The sequence below is a fragment of the Myotis lucifugus genome, unplaced genomic scaffold (assembly GCF_000147115.1).
Source record: "Myotis lucifugus unplaced genomic scaffold, Myoluc2.0 scaffold_550, whole genome shotgun sequence".
Taxonomy (NCBI): domain Eukaryota; kingdom Metazoa; phylum Chordata; class Mammalia; order Chiroptera; family Vespertilionidae; genus Myotis; species Myotis lucifugus.
This window is the reverse complement of record NW_005871598.1, coordinates 274324-300005: the sequence shown is the minus strand read 5'-3', so window position 1 is coordinate 300005 and position 25682 is coordinate 274324. Positions and strand designations below refer to the sequence as shown.

At 43.9% G+C, this 25682-nt stretch overlaps 1 protein-coding gene across 1 annotated transcript in view; it reads right to left on the bottom strand.

Moving 5' to 3' along the window:
- The window catches only part of LOC111823553 (zinc finger protein 501-like), a 51910-nt gene that overhangs the window by 7425 nt on the left and 18803 nt on the right, over window positions 1-25682 (bottom strand). Inside the window, exon 2 of the mRNA XM_023745496.1 lies at window positions 20442-20565. Coding sequence (XP_023601264.1) covers window positions 20442-20562 — 121 coding nt within the window. The 5' untranslated portion in view covers window positions 20563-20565. The remainder of the gene's footprint in view (window positions 1-20441; window positions 20566-25682) is intronic.

The following is a 25682-nucleotide window of genomic DNA, read 5'->3' as shown; positions in this document are numbered from 1 at the left end:
ACACTTTCCAGTTACCTTATCATTTATAGTACTTCTTCCTGTCCTTTAACTGCTGTCCTCTTCCTACTTATCTGTTCTTCCTCTGAACAGTTTTTGGAAAAGATGAGAACCCTATCTCAGACAATTTCCCTCTTTTGTTCACAACCATTGATGGCCCCAGTGTCCTGAGACTGAAAGTATAACTCCAAACACAAACCTTTGCAACATCTTCTTTGTTGCCTTTAGGCACAAAACAGCCTAGTTCCCAGAATCCTCCCTGCTCAGTCAACCCATTGCCTTCTTTCCCCATCACACCCGGTGTCACCCATGAGGGACTCACTCTTCTGAACGCTGCAACCTGGGCTGCAGGACCTGAGAGCCCCTGCACCCGAGGAAGCGTGTTATCCACACTGCATAAAGACAGCCCCCTAGAATGGATCCTCAAAAACTGGGATAAGTTTGACTCACAGACCTTAAAGAAATAGCCCCTGATTTCTCTCTGCCCTCAGGTTTAGACTCAATATCAACCAGAGAATAATAGTAAAAGCTAGCCCCAGAGGGAAGTTTCAATCTTTTCAATAGAAAAATGGGAAATAGTTAAAAGTCCCATATGTCCAGACTTTCTTTTTTTTTTAAAATATATTTTATTGATTTTTTACAGAGAGGAAGGGAGAGGGATAGAGAGTTAGAAACATCGATCAGCTGCTTCCTGCACACCCACCACTGGGGATGTGCCCGCAACCAAGGTACATGCCCTTGACCGAAATCGAACCCGGGACCCTTCAGTCCGCAAGCTGACGCTTTATCCACTGAGCCAAACTGGCTAGGGCTGTCCAGACTTTCTTTACTCTAAGGACAAGCTAGAGGCAGGCGGGAAACAGCAAACTTAGTCCTTTGCTTCTGGCAATAACAACCCAAAGTCCACTGAGGGAAAAGGCAGAGGCTGCATCCCTGCCCAGAGCTGAGCCAACCTTAATTTGCCCCAAGATAGATGAAGGGTCTAGTCATACTTTAACCCAGATCCCCTTCTTACCCTGAGACATAGGACAAATTAAAAATAATTTAGTAAAATTCTCAGAAGACCATGACAAATATATTGAGGTCTCCCAAAACCTCATTCAAGCATTTGACCTCCCATATAGAGACATCATGCTCATACTAAACCTGACCCTCTCAGCTATTGAAAAGTAAGGTCCTGAAACTGAGAGGTGGAAAAGAAAACACTGCCAGTTCTGTATTATTGAAGGCCTCAGACATACTAAAACAAAGCTTGTTAATTACTCTAAATTAACCACGGCTAATCAAGGGACTAACGAAAACCCCTTGGCCTTTTTGGAAGTTTCAGTGAGGCTTTGGTTAAGCACACCAACATTACCCCAGATTCAGAATTGGGACAACTAATTTTAAAGGACAAATTTATCACCCAGGCTGTCCCAGACATCAGGTTACAAGAATTGGCTATTAGTCCCAAGAGCACTTTAAAGAATCTCGTGCAAGGTGCCACTTCTGTGTTCCATAATGGAGACCAGAAGGGGGAAAAAAGGTGTCACAACACAGCAAAGGAGAAGCCAGGCCAAAACCAAGGCTCTTTGTGCCGTGCTTCGGGGGTAGGAGCCCCAGTCAGAGCCCGGAGGTGAATGGTCAGTTCTGGTCATCTGCTACGACTGTAGACAGGTTGGACTTATACACTGGAGCTGCCCCAAGGGGTATGGTAGACCCCTGAAGCCCTACCTTTCCTATCAAGGAAATCACTGGAAGTTGGACTGTCTCAGGAGATAGAGGTCCCTTGGAGCAGGGCTAGTGACCCAGCTGGCCCAACAGGACTGACGGGGCCCGGGGTCTCCCAACCTGGCTCCTCAGACTGCCACCTCCACCCAGGGGCCCCGGGTTAGCCTGATAGTGGGGGGCAAGGAAATTAACTTCCTCCCCGATGCTTCAGCCACCTTCTCTGTACTCCTCCCAAACCCTGGTAAATCATCCTCAGAGGCTGTAGCCATTACAGGCATGTCTGGGAAGCCAATAAAGATATATTTTTCTCAGCCATTGTAAATTGTTCCTTTCACATGCCTTCCTGACCCTGCAGAAAGCCTCATATCCACAACAGAGACTGTATTTTCTCAACCCTGGGGCTCAAGAAGGACTCAATAGTCTAACAGGCCATCTATTTCAGAAGCCCAAGGTTTATTGAAACGTTGTTATACTGAAGAATAGTAACCTCCATCTCGTGTAAAAACTACTGTTTGAAATTTTAACCCTGCTATTTTGGATTCTGTAAACATTTGCTTGCTTAAATAATAGGGAAAATAAGACTACTCCCATTCCACAAAGGCCAGAAACTATGCCCCAGACAGAGCTGTCAGTGCTGGCGTCAGGCCAGGCCTTGGGATATGGTCTCACGGCCCCTTCCCAGCACACAGGACTTCTTTCTCAGAAGGTCCGGAAGTCTCATTCCAAATTTGGAAGGCAAAGAACTGGAAAAAGTATAAATAGGAAAGACTTCCTCCATGTGGGACCCAGAATTTGACAGAGATATTCTGCTCTCAGCCCGCTAGCATAATAAAAGACTCCAAATTAATTTGACTTATTAAGGCGTCTCCTGTCGGCTCGCTGATTTACAATATAACAATACGCGTTACAATACCCCCATCTTATGGGTATAAGAGCCTAACAGAGGAGGACTAGTTCAGGACTTATAACTAGTAAATAAGGCAGTGATTCCTATGCATTCAATTGTCCCTAATCCTTATGCTTCACAGAGGACACAAAGTGGTTTATAGTACTAGATCTCAAGGATGACTTTTTCTGTATACCCCTGTCTCCTAACTCACAGTCCCTTTTGGCCTTTGAAGATCCCAATAATCAAAGCAGTCAGCTAACATGGACAGTGCTGGCCCAGGATTTTTGGGAATAGCCCTCATTTATCTGGGCAGGCCTTTAAACAGCTCAAAAAGTCCTTTCACAGGCACCAGCTTTAAGTCTCCCAACAGGTCAGCAGCATCGACTCCTAGATTCATCTGTTTTGAGTAAGCCTTGAATGTGAATACAGGAGAAGGATGAAGCTGCATTACCATCAACTGAATCACCGAATTCCTATTTGTGTGAGCCTCTAGAGCAGCGGTCGCCAACCGGTGGTCTGTGGACCACCAGCGGTCCGTGATGTCCGAAAGGTTGGTGACGACTGCTATACAGTACCTGGAGCTTCTCTTTTGAAGGGGTCCTGAAGAGTTAATGAGTGCCAGATAAATAACACACTCTGGTATTTCTAGATAATCAGTGTTTTTATCTTTTTAATAATTCTTATTCTGTCTTTTTATAAGTGTCACCTGAACCCTGGGCTGATACTTGGAAGAAGACTTCTCTGCCCTTGCTGGGACCCAGAAACACCATAAGGTGCTCCTACTTAGAGCGCTTTTTCTGTATCTCTGGTGTAGCAACTTTCTCACCCATACTGGCTCCCCAAATCCCTAACTCCTGAATATATTATAAGCAGCCCAATTCAGGGTCAGATAATCTCAAATTGGACATACATCTCCCACATCCCTTTCAGAGTAAAATGTGCTAAATCTTAGTCTATAAGACACCTTATGCTACCACTACCATGAACAAGACCAGAACCACTTCTCAAGCCTCTACAGATTTTTATTCACAGAGAAGCCCTCAATTGAGCAGGGCAAAGTCTGTGCCATGAATATCACTTCTTGCTGCAAGCAGCTCAGCTAAAAGGAAGGCCTCATAGCCTCTTGCCCCAGAAGTCTGGGCACCAATTAAAGATATAATGCCATCCCTACTGGCTAGCTCCCCTTGTCAGACCTTGGTTTATACTGTTTTTATAAAAAAATATTATTATTACTCATCTTTAACCATTGCCTGTTTATGTTTCATATCCTCCCATTTAGAAGCCCTAAAGCTATGAATGGTCCTCCACATGGAACTGCAAATGGAGACAGCTACATCCATCTTCCGTGGACCCTTAGAGCACCCATTTCTGATGGGACTCTGACTGCCGCCCCCAAACTACGACCCCTTTGCCAGCAGGAATCAGCTAGACAGACTGGAGTGCCCTGTCTCCTACGGCATTTGGGATTTCCTAGTCAGAGGAGGGACTGAAATAGATATTTTAGGGGTGAAATAGGCAGCTTGGTTCCCAGTATGCTTTGTGTCTACCAGGACCCCTGAATTTTGGGGCTTGCCTTATTTCTTACAATTTGGGGGCGTGTACTGAATACTGTTTGTTGTTAAAGGGGGAAATTGGATCCCTTTGCCGAGGAGGTGCACCCCGCTGCCAAGTTGTGGCGGCATCGGTGAGAAGGGATAGCCATTACCCCTGGGCTGACTATGAGCTCGGGATTGAGAGTCCACCAGCAATGCATGAAGGCCTCAAGCAAGACCCGTGGCAATCAGGTAACCTCATGCATAAACCAAGGTGGGAAATTGGACTGAGTACTACTTTGGTGATTGGGTATCCTTGGAGGTCGGATATACATGACTGGGATGTGTCTTGGATATAAAGCGAGTGTGGAATTCTGATCTGTGATTCTGTTCTCCTGCAAGGGAAGTAGCCAGAGAGGGACAAAACAGATCTTGGGGAGAACAAGAAACCTCCAACATGGGGGGCTGAGTACACAGTCACAAAGGGCCTGCGGAGGATGGGAAACAGAAATTCTAGGCCTAGGGAATACATTCCCCCAAAATAGAGCACTGGAGAGAATGCTGAGATTCTAGGGAGGGGCAGTTCCTGAACCAGGGACAGAAGACATTGTTCTGCTTTAATGGTTCTTAATGCAGGTGATTCTGTGGTGTAAACTTTTAGTGTATTGTGCGCACCTGTATGAGTGTTTGTTGATGTTTTGTGTCTCTGTTGTTTGATTAATTTGTTTAAAGATGGGGCAAGTCCCACTTTGGGGAAACCCAGTTATGTGTGGTGAGGCTGAATACATGACAGAGACTGCAGGAAAGTCCCAGCAGCTGCCAAGAATTTTTTATCTTGGGGACTCTTCCTGCTCTCCCTCTCAGAATGTTAGCCACCAGAAACTCTTAGCTAGTGAGATTTCTGTCTGTGTGTCTGTAATGTAATGTTGGCTTTCTATCTTTTAGGGACTTTAGTTTGCTCTTCCCCGGTTTATGAATATAGGGACAAAAATTACATAAGGAAGTAAGCTATGCAGGCTGGGTTGGGCAACAAGGTTAATGCTTCCATGATAATAGGCAGTTCTTGAATGAGAATGGACCGCATTCCAAGGGTGACTCCCAGGTCCCGGGGGCATATGACTCCCAGCCAGGTTGATATGTCCTTTCTTGGAACAGAAAGTGCAATCATGGTTAAGAGCATAATTAATATTTCCCATAACTATAACTAGTTCCCAATGTTCTGTTTTCCCCCCAAACACTGGGAAGAACAGATCTGCAGAAATACTCTCTAGCAGGGAAGTGGGGGCACTCCTGTTCTTATAGAGAAATATAAAGTAGTAGTTTCACATTGAGTTATCACTCTTACAAAATTGGTCAAGAAAATGTTTTAGGTAATAATTGACTTTAAAATCTCGAAGTTGTTAAGATATAATAAATACATGTAACTAAAATGAAGGATTTATGATAAAGTTTTTTAGTAATAATTATAAATATCTATAATAATAAAAGCATAATATGAAAATCAACCTAATGACCAAACAGCAGAATGACCACCTGGACCACCTGCCCGACAATCACACTATGACACCCACTGGCGCCAGGCCAGCCTAGGCAGGTGTGATGTGATTGGTCGGGGGCCCTGCCATTGCCCCACAGAGGGAGGCCCAGGCCACCCTCTGCAGGACAATCGATGGGGGGGCTCTGTGATCAATTGCCCCAAAGAGGGAGGCCCAGGCTACACGGCCAGCAGCACTGCGGCGGGTGAGCAGAGCCTCCCTCTGCTGGGCCATGAGTTGCGGTGCCCCAAAGAGGGAGGCCCAGGCCACCCAGCCAGCGGCCACATAGGGAGGCCCAGGCCACCCGGCTGGTGGTGATATGGTGGGTGAGGCCTCACTCTGAGAGGCAAACGATCTAGCAGTGGCAGCAGTGGGGACAGGGCCAGCTGCTGGCAGCTAGGGGAAGAAAAGCCTCGATAGGCCCTGATCGCCAGCCAGGCCTAGGGACCCTACTCATACACGGATATCATGTACCGGGCCTCTAGATTTAGCAATAAACTTATCATTGCTGTTTCCATTTTCTCTTTGATCCAAATGTTATTTAGGACAATTCTTTTTATAAAATATATATATTTATTGATTTCAGAGAGGAAGGGAGAGATAGAAACATAAATAATGAGAGAGAATCATGCATCGGCTGCTTCCTTCACACCCCACACTGGGGATCAAGCTCGCAACCCAGGCATGAGTCCTGACCAGGAATCAAACCGTGACCTCCTGGTTCATAGGTCGATGCTCAACCACTGAGCAGTGCTGACTGGGCAAGGGACAATACTTAAAAAAATTTTTTTGGTAGTTTAATTACGTCTATTCATTGTATATTAAACTCTAGACTTGCGGTACTATCTACATATAATTTATAAGGCTAAGTGACTGACCATACAGCCATCCGACCGATGGACCAACCAGCAGGTACGTATGACGTGCACTAGCAATTTAGAAATAAATGTTGACTCTTGCATGCACAATACATATAAAGTTCTCGCTGGCACCAACTGCATGTGTGTTTTAATGTTATAATACTCTATTATATATACTATTATATATACTATTATATATACTATTTTGACATGTAATTTTTCACAGTAATCGAATCTTTCTTCTAGTTAATATTATTTAAATGTGTATGAATATGTGCACTGGGCCACTAGTTATGAAATCACCTGTTGAAATTTCTTTTTCTTAAATAGGAAGATCACCTTTACTACCTCTAACCCCTCAAGTTCAAAGGCATCCCCCCAGACTCTGCTCCCCTTCCCATCCCCACACCACACCCAGAGTGCCCTAAAAGTTTTAATGTGTTAAGTTCTTAATTTTTGAAATGACATTCTTAATACAAACCTCTTTAATTTTTAAATCTTTATTGTTGAAAGTATAACATAGGTCCTCCTTTCCCCCATTAACCTATTCCAGCCTGCTCCTGCCACCCCACCCCCCAACGAGGCCTCACCACCCTGTTGTCTGTGTCCATGGGTTATGAATATATACCTATGAGTTCATTGATTGATCTCTTCCCTCCCCCCCCCCAACCCCTCATTCCCTCTGAGGTTTAATAGTCTGTTCGATGCTTCTATGTCTCTGGGTCTATTTTTGTTCATCAGTTTATGTTGTTCATTAGAGTTCACATATGAGTGAGATCGTGTGATACTTATCTTTCTCTGACTGGCTTATATTGGTTAGCATAATGCTCTCCAGATCCATCCATGCTGTTGCCAATGGTAAGAGTTCTTTCTTTTTTACAGCAGCATATTCCATTGGGTAGATGTACCACTGCTTTTTAACCCACTCATCTGCTGATAGGCAATTGGGCTGTGTCCAAATCTTAGCTATTGTAAATTGTGCTATTTATATTCTTCCTGATTGTGTTTCTGATTTCTTGGGATATATTCCTATAAGTGGGATTACTGGGTCAAATAGGAGTTCCATTTTTTGTTTTTTGAGGAAACTCCCTACTGTTTTCCACAGTGGCTACACCAGTCTGCATTCCCACCAGCAGTGCACCAGAGTTCCATTTTCTCCACTTCCTTGACAACACTCGTCATTTGCTCTCTATATATAAAAGGCTAAGTGACTGACTGTCCGTCCAACCAGCTGGTACATATGACGCACACTGGCAATTTAAAAATAAATATTGACTCATGCATGTGCGATACATATAGAACTTTCCCTTGTTGATGGTAGCCATTCTGACAGGTGTGAGATGATACCTCACTGTCATTTTGATTTGCATCTCACTCATGACTAGTGACTTTCACCATTTTTTTCATATATCTCTTGGCTTTCTGTATATCCATTTGGAGAAGTGTCTATTTAGGTCATATGCCCATTTTTTAATTGGATTGTTTGTGTTCCTTTTGTTAACTTGTATGAGTTCCCTATATATTTTGGAGATTAACCTCTTTTCAGATGTATCATTGACAAACATGTTCTACCGTGTAATGTGCACTCTTGTTGTGCTGATGGTTTCTTCTGTTGTGCAGAAGCGTTTTATTTTCATGTAGTCCCATTTATTTTCCACTTAGTTTCCATTGTCCTAAGAGATATATTGGTAAACATATTGCTATGAGAGATGTCTGAGATTTTGGAGCCTATGATTTCTTCTAGGACTTTTATGGTTTCATGTCTTACATTTAAGTCTTTTAATCATTTTGAGTTTATTATTGTGTATGGTATGAAGTTGGTGGTCTACTTTCTTTTTTTTACATGTACCTGTCCAATTTCCCTAACAGCATTTATTGAAGAGACCATCTTGACTCCATTGTATGCTCTTGCCTCCCTTGTCAAATACTGAGCATAGTGGCTTGGTTCTCTATTTTGTTCCACTGAACTATATGTGTGTTCCCGTGCTACTACCAGGTTGTTTTGATTACAATGGCTTTGTAGTATACCTTGATAACTGATATTGTGATTCCTCGAACTTTGTTCTTCTCTCTTGAGATTTATGCAGCTTTTTTTGGTTCAATGTAAATTTTTAGAGTTTTTGTTCTAGGTCTGTGAAATATATCTTTGGTATTTTAATAGGAATGGCATTGATTCTGTAGATTGCTTGGGGAAATAGGGACATTTTGATGATGTTGATTCTACAAATCCATGAATACAGTATATTTTTCCACTTGTTTATATCTTCCTCTATCTCTATTTTCAATGTCCTCTAGTTTTCAGAGCACAGGTCTTTTACCTCTTTAGTTGGGTTTATTCCTAAGTATCTTGATTTTTTTTGTTGTTGCAATGGTAAATGAGATTGTTTTTTAACTTCCTCTTTCTGAGAGTTCACTTTTGGTGTACAAAAATGCCATGGATTTCTGTGTGCTAATTTTGTATTCTGCTACATTTATGAATTTACTTATTAAGTCTAGATTTTTCATTGAGTCTTAAGAGTTTTTTTATGTACAGTATCATGTCTTCTGCAAATGAAAGTTTTACTTCTTCCTTTCCAATTCGGATGCCTTTTATTCCTTCTTATTTGATTGCTATGGCCAGGACTTCCAGAACTATGTTGAACAAGAGTGGTGAAAGCAGATATTCTGTCTTGCTCCTATCCTTAGGGGAAATGGTTTTACTTTTTGCACACTGAGTATGACGATGGCTGTAGGTTTGTCATATATGGCCTTCATTATATTGAGGTATGTTCCCTCTAGTCCCATTTTGCTGAGAGTTTTTCTTTTATCAAAATTGGGTGTTGGATTTTTGTCTAATGCCTTTTCTGCATCTATTGATATGATCATGAGGTTTTTGTCATGCAATCTATTTGAGCTGTAATATATTTATTGATTTTCAAATATTGTACCAGCTTTGCATCGCTAGAATCCCACTTGGTCATGATATGGCCTTCTTTAGCTCTTGTTATGGCCTCCACTTTGAGGTCTATTATGTCAGATATAAGTATTGCTACCCCAGTTTTTTTTCTTTCATTTCTATTTCCCTGAAAAATATTGTTTTTAATTAAATATTTATTGTTCAGATTACAATTGTTCCTATATTTTCCCCCCCATAGCTCCCCTCCAGCCAGTTCCCACCCCCCCATCCGCCCTCACCCTCCCCCCCCATCCATAGGTGCACGATTTTTGTCCAGTCTCTTCCCCCATCCCCCAAACCCCTTTCCCCCCCAAGAATAGTAAGTCCACTCCCTTTCTATGCCCCTAATTCTATTATAATCACCAGTTTATTCTGTTCATCAGATTATTCACTTGATTTTTAGATTCAGTTGTTGATAGATGTGTATTTGCTGATCATAATGTTTATCTTTATCTTTTTCTTCTTCTTCCTCTTCTTAAAGGATACCTTTCAGCATTTCATATAATACTGGTTTGGTGGTGATGAACTCCTTTAGCTTTTCCTTATCTGTGAAGCTCTTTATCTGACTTTCAATTCTGAAGGCTAGCTTTGCTGGATAAAGTAATCTTGGTTGTAGGTTCTTGGTATTCATCACTTTGAATATTTCTTGCCACTCCCTTCCGGCCTGCAAAGTTTCTGTTGAGAAATGAGCTGACAGTCGTATGGGTACTCCCTTGTAGGTAACTGTCTTTCTCTTGCTGCGTTTAGGATTCTCTCTTTGTTTTTTGCTCTTGGCATTTTAATTATGATGTGTCTTGGTGTGGTCCTCTTTGGATTCCTTTTGTTTGGGGTTCTCTGCACTTCCTGGACTTGGAAGTCTATTTCTTTCACCAGGTAGGGGAGTTTTCTGTCATTATTTCTTCAAATAGGTTTGCAATATCTTGCTCTCTCTCTTATTCTGGCACCCCTATAATTTGGATGTTGGTACCCTTGAAGCTGTCCCAGAGGCTCCTTACACTATCTTTATATTTTTGGATTCTGTTTTCATTTTGCTTATCCAGTTGGGTGTTTTTTGCTTCTTCGTATTTCAAATCTTTGACTTGATTCTTGCGATCCTCTAGTCTGCTGTTGGAACTCTGCATAATATCCTTTATTTCAGTCAGTGTATGCTTAATTTCTAGTTGGTCCTTTTTCATAACCTCGAGGGTCTCACTAGATTTCTTGAGGGTCTCACTACATTTATCAGCGATCTCACCAGTCTTTTTGAGGGTCTTACTGAATTTATCGGCAGTTTCTAGAAAGTTCTTGAAAAACCTTAAAAGTGTGGTTTTGAACTCTATATCCAGTAGTTTGCTTTCCTCCATTTCTGTCATTTGTGACCTGTTTCTTTGTCTTCGTATTTTTTTTAATGCTTCCCTGTGTTGGTAGAGTGGCTCTCTGTGCTAGGTGTCCTATAGGGCCCAGTGGCTCAGCCTCCCCAATTACCTGAGGTGGACACTCTTGGTGCACCCCTTTGTGGGCTTTGGCACAGTCTTGTTGTAGTTAAGCCTTGATTGTTGTAGGTATCACTGGGAGGAATTGACCACCAGGCCAATTGGCTGTGAGAGTCAGCTGTGTCTACGGTGGGAGAACTTCTGTGCTGAAGACACTCTTATGGGGCAAGACTTGCTTCAGTGTGGCTTTGTTGCTCACTGAGTCTGACCCCTGAGTGTGTCTCTTATGGATCTGAGAAGTTGTAATTGGATGGTCCCACTCTGACCACTGGGTACACTGGCTCTTGGATCTAAGGAGGTGCTAATTTAGCCTCTGCCTGAGGCTACCCTGCAGGAGCTACGAAGAGATCTGCAGATTCCTCTTCCTTGTTTGGGGTTTGGAGGTGCCCAAATGAGGCCCAGCTGTGAAGCAATGAAAGCTGCTATGGGGCCTTGGGCCTTCTTTTGGAAGTTCTGCATCTGTCTGGCCCAGCTGCAGTTTGTTAGGTAATTTTCAGATTGCAAAGGGCCAGGGCATTCATATGCAAAAGCCTCTGCTGCAGCTTGGGTTGGGCGGGGTCTCAGGGAATCAACAGGGCGGAGCAAGCAGCTATGGCTGATCCTCAGCCCTGCCCTAAGGGGCCCCACGTCTCAGTGTCCAGGTAATCGCTGCAAGCACCTTTGAGAGAAAGCTGCCCTCGAGTTCTGAGTTCTGCCCACTGCCAGATAGTCCAGTTTCTCCCCGTATGAGTCTGGGTCCCCAGAGACTCACCCGGAACTGGAGTTCAGAGCAGTCGGGGTCTTGTGACTCCCTCCCAATTCAAAAAGAGTCACATCCTCAGTTGCCAGCTCTTGCCACTTGCGCCTCCATACCTCTGCACTTCCACAGCTCCTCTGAGTCTCAGTGTGCTTTTCTCTTTCCTTCTAGTTGTAGAATTTCCACTCAGCCAGCCTTCCTGTAGTTCTGGATGATGTCCGTTTTGTCTTTTAGTTGTATTTTTGAATTTGTTGTGGGAGGCAGCAATTTCCGGTGTTTACCTATGCCGCCATCTTGGTTTTTCTCCAAAAATATTTTTTTCTATCCCTTAACTTTCAATCTGTGTGAGTCCTTTGTTCTGAGGTAGGTCACTTGTAGACAGCATATATGTGTCATGTTTCCTTATCCATTCAGCTAACCAGTGTCTTTTGTTTAGAGAATTTAATGCGTGTATTTTTAAGGTTATTATTGACAGGTATTTGTTTGTTGCAGCTTTTATTCTTTTTGCCTGTGTTCCTTCTTCCCTTTCTATTTCTTTCTACAGCAGTGTTTTTAGCATTGCTTGCATTGCTGGCTTGATGGTAATAAACTGTATTAGGCTTTTTTTGTTTGTCTGTGAATCTGATTTCACCTTCAATTTTTAACAATAGCCTTGCTGTATAGAGTATTCTTGGATTCAGTTTCTTGCTTTGCATCACTTTGTATACTTTATTGCATTCCATTCAGGCCTTATGTGTGTCTGTTGAGAAATCAGTTGATCGTCTAATGGGAGATCCCTTTTACGTAACTGTCTCTCTATGGCAGCCTTTAAGATTCTTACTTTTTTGTTGATGTTTCCCAATTTAAGTATGATTTGTCTTGGTGGCAGTCTTTTTTGAGTTCATCTTCTTTGGGACACTCTGTGTTTCTTGGGTTTGTGTGACTTGTTTTCCACTGAAAGTTAGAGAAATTTTCTTTCATTATTTTTTCTAACCGGTTTTCTATTCCTTGCTCAGCTTCTTCTTCTTCTGGCAATCCTATCATGTGGATTCGCTGTTTGTTATTTTTCATTTTGTGTTGTCCTGAGTTTCCTTAGACTCTCCTCCTGATTTATTTATTTTTTCTAGTTGTTGCACTACTTGCATGTTGTTGTTTTTCTTTCTACCTTGCCTTCTGACTTGCTGATTGGGTCCTCAGCTTCTTCCAATTTACCATTGAAACCTACCTTTTGTTCCTTACTGTATCTATGTCATTCTTCATTTCCTCTGGATTCTTACAAATGTTATTTAATTTCTAATTCAGACATTTGAGGATCCTTATTACCATTACTGTGAATTCATTCTCTGACAAATTGCTTGACTCCACTTAATTTAGCTCCTTTTCTGGTGCTTCCCTTATTCTTTAATTTGGGGGTTGTTGCTTTTATCCCCATTTTTGCTGTTCCTTCATAACTAATTCTATGTATTAGATCAAACTGGTATGCCACAGATTTTTTGAATTGGTCTTATGTAGTATATGTTTTGTAGGATCCAGTGGTGCACTCTCTCAGGTCACCAGGGCTGGATATTCTAGGAAGGCAACTACTTGAAACATTTAGGTTCTTCTGATGTAATTGGGTCTTCAATGTTATTGTCCATTTTGAAAAGGGAGTCTTCGCTCAGGGTATCTGATTAGGTGGCATGCTCCCTACCTCATTGTGCCAACTGCTGTGGAGGCACAGAGCCATCCACACAGAATACAACAGGACAAGAAACAAAACAGAAGGAACAGAACATGAATGTACATGAGACACCTATAATCCCAATAAAAGTGACCACCAGAGAAGAGAGAATTAGCAAAGAGAAAAGAGAGCAAGAATGATAAGAGAGGAGAGAGAGAAAGAAGGAAAGAAAGAAGAAAGAAAGAAAGAAAGAAAGAAAGAAAGAAAGAAAGAAAGAAAGAAAGAAAGAAGGAAGGAAGAAAGAAAGAAAGACAAGTAATCAAATAAACCAAAGGGCATAACAAGAAATACCCAGGGGGAAAAAATTAAGCTGGCAGAATCTGTAAGATGCAGAGCACAATTAGAGAAATAAACGTTAAGGAACTGGATAAATAGGGTAAAGACCACTGTAAAGAATAGCGGATGGAGAAAATAAATGAGAAGAGAAGCAGAAAAATTTTAAAAATGAAATATATTTTTCTGAAAAGGAAATCAGAGGACAGAGCAGATAGGCCTAAATTTAGGAAGTGAAATAAGTTTTAAAAGATTAGGGGAAGAAATAGCAAGAGAAGAAAGAAAAAAAGTGTAATGAAGAAAAAGAAAAGGGGAAATGGAGTAGGAGCAGGAAGAGGAAATTAGATATATGAATAAACAGAGACTAGAATAACACATCATTAAAAGATCCACTCTTAAAAAGCAGGACAAAGAAAGGACATAGAAAAACTAAAACGGGTAAAGGAGAAGAAAAATGGAAGAAAAAAAAACAAGGAAGAAAAAGGTGCAAAAAGATAAAAAATAAAAAAAATAAAAATGCAAAAATAAAAAAGTGAAATGTCGTTCGTTCACTTCATTTGAGTTTTAACGCCCAATGACTGCTGATTTAGGGCCCCACTCTTCTGTTCTAATAATTCTGGGCTTCCTGTTAGGCACTGAGGTACTGGCCACTGTCAGTCACTGTCTTTTGGCTTTTAGCTCCCTGCTTGAAGCTCAAAGCAATCCACAGGTCCTCTGCTTGTGTCTGTCTCCACAGGCCTTGGCTGCAAGCAAGCAGGGCCAATCTGCCCTCTTTGCCTGTCTGCCAGCTGTCAGTCTTATCACTCAATCATTTGTTTCTGATAGGGTTTTAGGTGGGGTTGGTGCTTTTTGATTTCAGGGAATAAGATGTATGTTGTTTTTCCAGACCCAGAGCTACTTCTCTATGAGTGTCCCAAAATATTACTCTGGCCTTGGTTGGTCAGAGATCCTTGTATTAAAACCAATGGGGTTCCTGGAGTTTTTATCAGTCTGGTTCCCAGAATAGCAGGCAGACTGGCCCCTCTTCCAATCAAGTCACTGAGGACTCTTTAGAACTCTTCAGACCTGGGAGGTTGGCCATTGCCTTTGTTTGCTCTGTAAAGCTAAAAATGCAGGCAGGGTGTAGCAGGCTGTGTTACTTGCCTTGAGACTACTGGGAGGGGCTAGCTCTTCTGGGGAGAAATGGCCATTCAGGTTTGGAACCTTAAGAATGTCCCAATACTCCTGGCCATGTCTCCCTGCCCTGCTTCCCTCCTCAGCCTCTCCTCAGGCACCTCAAGTCTATGCCTCTCTTCCTGCTCCAAAACCTCAGTTGAGTGTTTGCAATTGAAAAGTCCTGTGTTCTGGGTTTAGAGAATAAAAGCAAAGACAAGGAAAAACAACAAGGAAACTGCGGGTTTGTCTCCCCCCAGCACCGCACTGTTCCAGCCGCCTTTCCTGGAGCAGGCTTTTGCTGCTGTGGTTTTGCGTCCAGATTCCCTGGCAGCCAGCCACCTTATGGCTTTTTATTTTCACAGTTTGATGTTATGCCTGTCCGCGTCTTTGGTGTAATGATGCCTTCTCCTCACCCTCTTGATTCACTGGCTGGCTGTCCCTCTCAAGCCCACTTACCAGTTCTTGCCATTCTCCCAGTATCCTCTGACCTTCCTTGCTGTACAATGCCTCCTCAGCTGCATCTAATTTGTTAATTCAAGGAGGATATTCTTCAATTTAGTTTTTTTTCCAGTCTGGCACTGGGTTGAGTTGCATGACACTTCTGCCTATTTGACTGTCTTTTTTTTTTTACCACTTTCTGATCTTTGCTATTGAAACCAGCCAGTGACCTCCCTATAGCTCCCAAATGAACAGGGCATGCTCCCTGCAGGCCCCCACCTGGAGCATGCCGTATGTTCTCAGACTTCCTCAGGGAAGACCCCACTGACCAACCCAGTTTTCACCTTCCCCATTAGCTGCTGTCACTTGTCACAGCCATCCAGGTCCATTCTTTGTGGGCTGTCCTCCACTAGAATGCCAGTCCCCAAGAACAGGGGACTCTGTATTTGGGGTGTCTGAAACAGTTGACCTCAACAGTGTCCATAGCCTCTGTCTTGATTTGTCTCAGCTATGCCCTCCCATGGCTGCTGATCCTCCATCTAGCCTGATTTAAGTTCTCATTCCTACAGCCTTCCCTCAGCCCATCCACTCAAGGAACCTGGCCAATGAGCTGGCAGAAACATGTTCAAACACCCTGTCCAAGGCACCCAGTCTCTCTGCCCCCTCAACACACACACACCAGCAGCACACTATTCCCCAGAATCCAGGAACTATCAGCTCATTTCAGGAGCAAGGGTCTTTTATGCACAGGCAAAACTTAGGGAAGGGGGCACACCAACCACAACCCATCTTCCAAATGTGGAATTATATTGAGACCAAGCCTCTCCTGAACACTTGCATTGCAGAATGCTCTCACCATTGAAAATACATACCACCATATCCTGCAGAATCCATGCTACCTCCAGGACTGGCTGGGTGAGGGGTGGGGGAGGAGTGTGCTTTATTTTTAATAAAATCAAAGTGGAAAATAATCCCCCAAATGCAAAAACAGAAACTCAAAAGGGTCTCAGGGGTGTGAGTGGGCTGGCCTAAGGCAGGATTCCCAAAGGTAAACTGATTTGGGGGCCCACAGCAGCAAGGGGCTTCTCCCAAATACAGAAGTAGGTTCATTTGCAGCAGGCCAGATACCTAGGGGATGTGGAAGAGCAGGCTGGAGACACCTCTTGATAAGAGACTGAAGAACACTGGCCAGCACCTCTCAGGCAAACACAGAAGCCAAATCCCTCCCAGTGTCTTGCCTGGGGCTCCTCTCTGCCAAACCCTGGGAAGGACACAGTGTGCCCATCTGCAGTGGGAACATCCCAGGTAAAGGCAGGAAAGAGTGAGGAAAGGTGGGTTTTGCAGGCAGAGGGCCCATCTCAGGGCACCAGGGTGAATGTTTGGGTTCTTTTGGTAATCCTCATCTGAGGATATTTTTCCATTGATTTTTAGAGTGTGCAAGGGAAGGGGAAGAGGAAGATAGAGATTGAGAGAGAAATCAATATGAGAAAGACAAAAAATTAGATGCCTCACATATTGCCCCATAGGGGCTGGGATCAAACCTGCAAATTAAAACCACAAAGTCATGCAATCTCTCTTTCAAGGCCTTGGGCAGCAATACACTATAAGCCAATATTAATCAAAGAGTGATTTTCTAGCATTATGCTCTCCTTCCAGCGATTATCAAACTGTGGGTCCGACCCCTGAAAATACATCCTGTATATCAGATATTTACATTACGATTCATAACAAAATTACAGTTATGAAGTAGCAACGAAAATAATTTTATGGTTGGGGGTCACCACAACATGAGAAACTGTATTAAAGGGTTGCGGCATTAGGAAGGTTGAGAACCACTGCGACAGATCACAATTGTGCTTGAAAATCATTCCTGGAAGTGAATATATCCACAAAATTAAAGGAACAAAAGAAAAATCACCTTTATTAGAAGATCATAAACCGGAACGAAGGACAGAAAACAGTTTGAAGATTGGTGAATTAGAACCTGAACAATTCATTACAGCATAATGGGAGAACAACAATGTCCCTGAAACAGACAGCACTTCTTAGCTGAGGATGGGTGCCCTTAATGAATCCTGGGTCAGGTGCATTACCTCGTCAGAGAGAAAGGAATGAAGATCCCATCAAGAGCTGGAGTAATCATAATGTTCTCAAGCACAAGTGAGAACACAAAATACATTTTCCCTGAGTCCACAGGGGTTGGGAATGACATACTCTTCACGTGAGCCAGGTGGTAGAGGTGAAATCTCTTCAGCCACAAATCAATCGGATAGTAGATCTGGGCGTGTTACCATATGCAATGCAGCTCTTTCAAACCTCAGTTGTACTGGAAACTTATGAGGAATCTAGTAGAGTATATGTTCCATTAAAAAGGGTTAAAATTCAGGAAAATAGGTCCTTAAGAGTCTCCTTCAGTGTTGTTATTCTAAGTGAGAAAAATAAAACTTTCCATGCACATTTAACACTTCTCTCCAGTGTGAACTCTAAGCTGTGCAGTTAGGTGAGCACTTTGAAGAATGGACATCCCACAATGTCTACATTCATATGGCTTTTCTCCAGTGTGAACTTAGTGGTCTTGTTTGAGATAAGACTTATAACTGAAGGACTTCCCACAATCACTGCACTCATATGGCTTCTCTCCACTGTGACCTCTGATGGCTTTTCTCCAGTGTGAACTCTATGGTGTTTAATGAGTTTAGTTTTTTCACTGAAGAACTTCCCACAATCGGTAGACTCAGAGGGCTTTTCTCCAGTATAAACTCTCTGGTGTTTAATGAGTTTAGTTTTTGCACTGAAGAACTTTCCACAATCAGTACATTCATAGGGCTTTTCCCCAGTGTGAACTCTGTGGTGTTTAATGAGTATAGTTCTTATACTGAAAACTTCCCACATTCAATACACTCATAGGGCTTCTCTCCAGTGTGAACTCTGAGGTGGTGAGGTGAAACCTTCAATGAAAGAACATCCCACATTCTCTACACAAATACAGCTTCTCTCCAGTGTGAACTCTGTAGTTGTTAATGAATATAGCTCTTTCTCTGAAGAACTTCCCACATTCAGTACACTCATACGGCTTTTCTCCACTGTGAACTATATGATGTCTAGTGAGGTAAGCCCTTCGACAAAAAGACATCCCACATTTTCTACACTCATAGAGCTTTTCTCCCGTGTGAACTCTCTTCTGTCAAATGAGGTTAAAGATCCGTTTAAAAACTATACTAAATTTGTTACACGCGTAAATCAGTTCTCCAGAACAGACACCCTGACACTGAACAACTTTCAGGTTGTGGCTGGAAGCATTTTCACATTCACCCCACTGGTGATGACTTTTTCCATCAAGAAATTCCTGTGAGCCCTAGCTGATTTGGCTCAGTGGATAGATGGTCAGTCTGCAGACTGAAGAATCCCAGGTTCGATTCCAGTCAAGGGCACATGCCTGGGTTGTGGGCTCGAACCCCAGTGGGGGGCTTGCAGGAGGTAGCCAATCAATGATTCCCTCTCTTCATTTATGTTTCTATCTCTCTCCCTCTCCCTTCCTCTCCAAAATCAATTTTAAAAATTGTATTTCTTTAAAAAAATGTTTTTTTGTGAAATATCATTGGCACAGTGTAATTCTTTAGTGTTGAGAGTGGCCTGGTACTGGAGAAGCTCTGAGTTGTATTGCCAGTCTTCCCCAACCTCCCTGATGGTTGAAGGCACCAAAGATGCATAAAAGCTGTAACTACTCACAAAAGAGACCCTGTAAATAGCTTGTTTCCAGGACTTCTCTCCGCATTCACACCTCTGTTGCTGGTGAGGGTTAGCACTGAAACAAAAGTCTCCAACACATGCATCACTATAGGAGGCTTTCTGTTCAAAGTATGCTGCATGTGACTCAGTCAGATGCAAAATATCTTTTAACACAGAGAAACACAGCTTACACAGAAGTGTCTCTAAGTGGCTGGAGCTCTCCTAGAAGACCTAACCTGTGATTCTCCTTGTACAGATACACTCTGATCAGAATAGGCCTCCTCATCATCCATTTTATGCTAACAACCTGAAAAGTGAGAAATGGTGAGGAAATGAAGGTTGAATGTGCTGACAAGGGGAAATCCCATTGCAAAAGTGTGTTACATATCACACATTGGTTCACTGCAATTGTCTGAAAATAAGAGATGTGCAGGAAGGGTTAATAAGAGGCTCTCTTGACTTTCTGAGGTAATGAGGATCACAAAACAGGGAGACAACAACAGAAATATGACGCAAACACCGCAAGCACCAAATGGATTAGAATATGGATCTCCAGCAAATCTTTCAACTAATAGCGTTCAGCATGGTTTGTCTGCTGGCTATGGGGGCGAGCTGTCTAAGGGGTTGGTTAGGTCTTACTCCAAATAAAATTCAATAAAGGAATAGCTGGTTTCGAGGACTGCTAAGTACGTATGTGCACCTGATAACACATGTGCAAGTCAATGTTGCAGAATATTGCAGAGGCAGCAGTGCAGAGGAACAGGTGATGAAGAGGTAAGAACTCAACACTGGGAAAGTACAACACAGCTTGCTATAGTATTCAGGGAAGAGAATATTACAAACAATTGAATGAGGACCTTACAAGAACAGCCCATGGTTCATGTAAGTAAAGACTATAACATGGCACAGGTTGACACAAAGAACCTTTACCTAGACAAAGAGTGTAGAAGTTGAAGCCATGCATGTGGACACTGTCAACCTCCCATGAGGAGAAAGTGCAAGCTGGGACCCATTAAGCTCACTCCAAGACTCCTGATTCTGTGATACTTCCTGTACTTTTTTTAAAAATATATTTTATTGATTTTTTACAGAGAGGAAGGGAGAGGAACAGAGAGCCAGAAACATCGACCAGCTGCCTCCTGCACACCCCCCACCGGGGATGCGCCCGCAACCAAGGCACATGCCCCTGACCGGAATCGAACCCAGGACCTCCCAGTCCACAGGCCGACGCTCTATCCACCGAGCCAAACTGGTTTGGCCTTCTTGTACTTTTTGAGGTAATGGGTGTTAGGGATGTTCATGGAGTCCTTTACTCAGGACTCTCCATCCAGCTCACCTCTGGCAGCCACACACATTTGACAGGACAGTGTGGGAAATTAGTAGAGGCCATATTCTGGCTCTGGGAGAGAGCAAGCTATGGCTGAGGAATAAAGGAAGAGAGGTCATCACCTCAGGACATTGGGAGAACGTGAAGGTCTTACCCACAGATGTCACAAGTGCAAAAACTTCCAGCATCGCATCGCAGTATAGAAGTCTCTGAGACTCATCAAGTAGGTCCCATTCCTCCTGAGAAAAGGCAATGGCCACATCCTCAAAGTTCATATCCTGTCAAAATGGGGACAGTACAGCCCATGATCAGATTCACTCCTATGATTGTAAGTCTGTCATACTCCCCACCCTCCACACCCATCTGCTCTCTCCACTACACATCAGAGAAAATACCAGGCCTTGATCCCATAAAAGCCACTGTCTTCTTATATTCCTACTGATATTTTGTCTTCCCACAAAAATAAAGGCAGCTGAGCAGATAGAGCACACCTGAGCTTGGGAGGCTCCCATGTACGCCACACTGACTCTTATCAATAGAGTGGGTGTCAAAATCATAGGTTAAAGAGAGATGCTGGCCATAAAGAAAGAGTAAGTGATTTGATACTGGTCTTGTCAGGCAATACCCTCGTAGTCCCTCAGATTGTTTCTTAAAGATACCAAATACATGGCATCACACTTCACTCTCTTGACTCCAATCCCAAGGTGCTGAGGCCATCACTTTGCACTACCTACTGCACATAGTTCTTTGAACAACACTTCTCTCACACAGCTTCATTCCCAGAAGCACAACTTCAAAGATAATGCAAATTTGCTGTGGCAAAGACACATTGTTTCCTAATCAACTTCTTTACCAAAATTATAGTTCACCACCTCCATAATCCATTTCCCCTTACCCTACTCCCTTACCCATGCCAGTGGAAATTTTGAAGCCTGGGTAACACTGATGTATACTATCTCATTCCTATCAACCAGTGTGTTACCCCCAACAACAAAAGTCAGATGGCTAGTTAAATGGCACCTAAGCTCTGTACCTAGAATGTAGCACCAAAACAAAAGGACATTTGGTGTATCGGTGTATCGGCCTGGGGCCGATTTTGGCACTCAAGCTTCCCTCTTTATCGGCAATTATAAAAGTCACTTCATTGGATCATCCAGACTCCATCAGAAATGGATTCTGCCGTCATTCACTCTTATGTCAATGTCAGGGTGCTGTGGCCATAAATTCACATTCCCTCTCCAAGTGCACATCACTCTTTACCACACCTCTCTCACACATGCACTCCCACAGCCCCAGCTCCCAGTCCTCTCTTTGGCCTCTTACTTATTACTCAGCATGTGTTGTCCAGAGAATGCTTGCAAACATCTCACTTAACCATCACTCAATTCCCAACCCCAATGGCCCTCTGCACCATGCCCAGTGAGTCTCACAAGTGACACTCAAGCCTCTAAGCTAATCCACAAGATTGACTGTAACTTCCCACATACAGGCCACACCAAAGGTCACATCAAAATCCTGGTGAATATTTAGAGAAGTTAGTATGTACCAGGCCTAGTCTCATCTTGTTTGAGTAACTCTTCAGCCTCCAATTCACCTCAGGTCCACTCATCTTTTAAAGGCCTTGGCCAATGCAAAACAATGATCTCTCCCCGACACTCTACAGGACAAGTTCTGTCCCTTTGCTGTGTTGTGACATCCACCTCCCACTAACAGTGGCCCCAACAGGAAAGCTAGTCCTCAGGCTCACACTGTCCCTTCTGAGCTACTACTACCTTTACCAACCTGACCATGATTTCCTATATTAAAGTAACCTACAGTCTTGGCTGTGTCTCAGTTGGTTGAGCATTGACCCATGCACTGGTGAGGTCAATGTTCGGTTGAGGGCTGGATCCACAGTAGGAGTTGTGTAGGCATCAACTGATCCTTGTTTCTTGCACGTCACTGTTTCTCTATCTCTTTTCCTCTCCCTTCCTTTCTACATCTAAAATCAACACACACACACACACACACACACACACACACACACACATATCATACCTGCCGGTTCGTGAATTAGCTCACTCTTCACTCCAAGCCTTTGCACATTCTGGAACCTATGCTCTGGAGGACCTCCCACTCATTACACTGGTTGCCAAAATCAAGGTCCACTCCATGAACCCCTAGCCGTGGCCTTAGGAATCTGGGCTTAGTGTCTGTTCAAAGCTCCCAAGTCAAAGGGCTACAAGAGTGGCTAGACAGTCCTAGGACACCACTCTCTCAGAGGCCACAGTGTGTGAAGCCCTGAAATAAACTCCACAAACCGATACACCTAATTGATTATGCATTTGCAGGAATTTGTGGAAAGAAAATGGTCTGTTGAGAGCCTAGCAACCGGCACCTGGATCTATGGCAGGGGTGGGCAAACTTTTTGACTCGAGGGCCACAATGGGTTCTTAAACTGGACCGGAGGGCCGGAACAAAAGCATGGATGGAGTGTTTGTGTGAAGTAATATAAATTCAAAGTAAACATCATTACATAAAAGGGTACGGTCTTTTTTTTTTTTTTTAGTTTTATTCATTTCAAATGGGCCGGATCCGGCCCGCGGGCCGTAGTTTGCCCACGGCTGATCTATGGGCTCAGGCTGCTGAATACCCTTGCCCAGCCCTGAGGCCAGGTGACCTTGAGATGCCTATATTATCTCAGGGCTCAGCCTCAGTGCTCACTCTTCCTGGTGGCAACTGCTGTCCTCTGTCTTCTAGTCTGTTCTTCCTCTGAGTAATGTTAGGAAAAGTGAGAACCCTACCTCAGAAAATGTCCCTCTTTTTTTCACAACCATCTATTGTTAGGTCTGATCAAATAATTGAATTGATACCCCGCCCCCCTGGGAACTGACCTTTTGGCCACTTCACAATGGACATTCCACTTGCTTAGACCACATTCTACTTGCTAAGACCATTCTCTCTTCCCTCTGGAGATTCCCAGAATCCAGACCTGCACAGAGAATTCTCCACCCAGAAAAAGCCTGCCTAGAGTCCTTTAAAAACCGCTGACTCCCTGTCTTTGGATGCTGGTGCCATTTTGGGGTTCAGCCTTTCTGGTTATACAGATGACCTAATCTATAATAATGAAAGTGTAATATGCTAATTAGACCGGACGTCCTTCTGGACGAAGCCAGGTCTGTGAGGGAAGCTTGAGTGCAGGGTGCCTACCTGCGGCCATTGAGAGGGAAGCCCGAATGCTGGCAGCCAGGGGTAGGAAGGCCTACTTTTGCATGAATTTCATGCATCGGAAATCTAGTAAATTCATAATTCTTCATGCTTTTTGGCCTCATACATTCCTCCTTTGGAGACCCTAACATCTGGTGCCAAAATGCAGGAGAGCTCTATGGGGATGGGGAGCCATTGCCCCAGCTTCGGTCACCCTAAGTTTGCTATTCGGAAAGCAACAGGCAGTGGCAGCTCAACCTGGACTTACCTCCAAATACTATTCAGATGACTCGATTGCTTGCCTCGATTAGGCCTCTCTCCCTTTATGGACCCTCCTGAACCAGCCAAGGAGGACAACGAATCAAAACCTCTTCTTCTCCATTGCTGACCCCCCATCCCACACCAGCCAATCTTCTCTAGGTGAGTGACAACCCACAATTTCCCTCATCTGGAGTCTTCTGCCCACTCTCTCTCACTAACTTCTTGAAAGTCTCTTGTCTCAAAAGTCCTGGAGCTAGGCCAGAAGACTCCTCAGCCATTTCGCTTTGGGTCCTTATGGATTGGGGGCGCCTAGTCCAGAGGATCACCTCTCATGATTCATGGTTTAACTATGGGGTGCCTACCCTAAACAATCACCTTTGGATTTGTGGTCTATCACTCATCCTTCCTCTTGTGAGCCACACCACACTCCCTTTGCACACTCACGGGGGAGAACATGCCCAACCACCTCATCTTATTTTGTAACACTGTTTGCCCACAATATAAACTAGATGAGAAGTCTCAATGGCCTAAAAACGACACTTTTAATTTTAACGCATTGCACAATTCAGATAATTGCTGTCACTGCAATGGAAAATGGTCAGAAATTCCCTATGTCCAGGCTTTTTTCACCCTTTAGTCCCAATCCTCTCTCTCAGTTCTGCTCTACCTATCAAATCTTTCTCCTTCACATAAAACATCATACCCCTAACACTTCTGATTCTGAAGCTACTTTTGAACCAGCAAACCACTGACCTCCATCTCCTTACACATCACTTCCCTCACCTGAGTAGATTCCCAAAACCCAGACCCTCCTAACTAGCAACCACCTTCTCCCCCGGCCCCTGAGAGCCCAAATCCCAAGAACTCAAGCTCCAATAAAGCCTTTACCCACCTAACATTTGCTCTCAGGCCTCCCTAATACTGCCTTTCTCAACAGCTGCTTCTATTCCATCACCCATTCTACCCCTGAGAGAAGGAGCAGGAACTGAGGGTATTGTCTGGGTACACATCCCATTTTCCATGTCTGACCTGGCACAAATTGAGAGGCATCTCAGGTCTTTTTCCACCAACCCGACCACCTTTACTAAGGAATTTAAGTACCTGACCCAGTCTTATGACCTGACCTGGCATGACATCTAAGTCATCCTGTCATCCTCTCTAACCCCAGAGGATAAGGAGCACATCTGACTAGTAGCTCAGGACCATGGTGTGCCCTCCATATACAGGACTAGGTGGCAAACCAGGCTGGCGCTAACGCAATCCTCCAAACTGACCCAAGATGGGACTAGCAGGTCAATTCTCCCTCTAGTCCCAATCCTCTCTCTCAGTTCTGTTCTATGTAGCCTGGGTGCAAGCTATGTAGCCTGTCTCACTGTCAGACTCAAAAAGGCTGCCAATAAAGCAGTCAATGATGATGAACTTATTGAAATCACTCAGGGCCCTGATGAAAACCCAGCTTTCCTCTTCTCCTGCCTCACGAATGCCTTACACAAATTTACCACCTTTGAGCCCACCTCCCAGGGGGAGCCCTTCTTCTGAACACCCATTTTATATCCCAACTAGGGACCCAGTGCACGAAATTCGTGCACGGGGGTGTCTGTCCCTCAGCCCAGCCCTTCACCCTCTCCAATCTGGGACCCCTCGAGGAATGTCCAACTGCCTTTTAAGGCCAGATCCCATTACTAGGGGATCAGGGCCTAAACGGGCAGTCAGACATCCTTTCTCACAATCCAGGACTGCTAGCTCCCAACTGCTCGCCTGCCTGTCTGACTGCCCCTAACTGCTTCTGCCTGCCAGCCTGATCACCCCTAACCACTCCCCTGCCAGCCTGATCGACACCTAACTCTCCTCAACGGGCCTGAGTCCCCCCAACTGTCCTCCCCTGCAGGCCTGGGTCCCCCAACTGCTCTCCCCTAAAAGCCTGGTTCCCCCCAACTGTCATCCCCTG